Consider the following 1,347-nt stretch of genomic DNA (forward strand, 5'->3'; position numbering starts at 1 on the left):
ATGAGTACCAGTGCTGGCCGGGCTACGGCGACGTCGGCTGGCGCAACGAGAGCACTGCCGGCGGCTACGTGGAGATCACCTTCGAGTTTGACCGCATCAGGAACTTCACCGCCATGAAGGTCCGCGCGCCCCTCACCCTGTCCCCCATCCCCGTCCCCTGCCATGGCCGCGCTGACGGGCTGCCCCACAGGTCCACTGCAACAACATGTTCGCCAAAGGGGTGAAGATCTTCAAGGAGGTGCAGTGCTACTTCCGCGCCGACACCAGCGAGTGGGAGCCCAGCGCCGTCTCCTCGGTGCTGGTGCTGGATGATGTGAACCCCAGCGCTCGCTTCGTCACCGTGCCCCTGCTCCACCGCATGGCCAGTGCCATCAAGTGCCAGTACTACTTCGCCGACGCCTGGATGATGTTCAGCGAGATCACCTTCCAGTCGGGTACTCATCGCCAAGAGCCTCACAGGGACCAGACCCTCCTGGAGGGGGTTCAAGGAGGGAGTGAGGGTGTGGGGCACCCGCATCCCCCCCACCCTGATGCTCTCCTCTCTTGCCAGATGCAGCCATGTACAACAATTCGGTGGCCCCTCCTGAGGTGCCTGTGATCCCCACCACTTACGGTAAGGCATCAAAAAGCACGTGGCCCCAAGCTAGGTGGGGAAATGCTCAGGGGGGCTCTGCCCCATCTGATGCAGGAATGAAGCAGAGGCTCTGCCCATGCTCCAGCGTGACCGGGTCTTGCTGTCCCCTTCTCCTACCAGACCCCACGCTCAAGGTAGATGACAGCAACACGCGCATCCTGATCGGATGCCTGGTGGCGATCATCTTCATCCTGGTGGCCATCATTGTCATCATACTGTGGCGGCAGTTCTGGCAGAAGATGCTCGAGAAGGTGGGCAAGTGCAGGGTGGCTGGTGAGGTGCCTCAGGGTGGTGGGCTCATCCCGGGCAGGTTCTTCTGGGACCTTGGCATGGGGAAAGCAGACTCCATGAGGGGGCTGATGCTCCCTTCCCCTCCTCCGGAAGGTTACGATTTGCACCCATCGCCCAAGGAAGAGGATTTAGCTGAGCAGGGCGGTGATTTTGGGACCTGCCTGCTTGTCCATCCCTCTGTTGTTAAGCGGGGCTGGGGAAGAGGAGCCTGAGGGGGTCTCACTGCAGCCCCCGGCTAACTGAGGGCAGTCACCGAGGTAACAGAGCCAAAATTTTCTCCATTGAAGAAGACAATAGAAGGGGGTGGACATGACAACAAACGTCTTCCCCAGGCGGGTGCTGCAGCCCTGGGACAGGGCACCAGAGAGGGGGGCTCGAGGCTGGGCAAGGCCAAGGTGGCATGGAGCACAGGAGACCCCATC

At 61.2% G+C, this 1,347-nt stretch overlaps 1 protein-coding gene across 1 annotated transcript in view; it reads left to right on the forward strand.

The window, feature by feature from the left end:
- Positions 1 to 11: 11 nt before the first annotated feature.
- LOC104161900 (discoidin domain-containing receptor 2-like) overlaps positions 12 to 1,347 on the forward strand; it is a gene marked incomplete at its 5' end in the record, with an annotated part of 5,076 nt that continues 3,740 nt past the window's right edge. Inside the window, 4 exons of the mRNA XM_009700480.1 lie at positions 12 to 119; positions 191 to 434; positions 551 to 613; positions 755 to 914. Coding sequence (XP_009698782.1) covers positions 12 to 119; positions 191 to 434; positions 551 to 613; positions 755 to 914 — 575 coding nt within the window. The remainder of the gene's footprint in view (positions 120 to 190; positions 435 to 550; positions 614 to 754; positions 915 to 1,347) is intronic.

Source organism: Cariama cristata, unplaced genomic scaffold (genome assembly GCF_000690535.1).
Source record: "Cariama cristata isolate BGI_N322 unplaced genomic scaffold, ASM69053v1 scaffold25415, whole genome shotgun sequence".
NCBI lineage: Eukaryota > Metazoa > Chordata > Aves > Cariamiformes > Cariamidae > Cariama > Cariama cristata.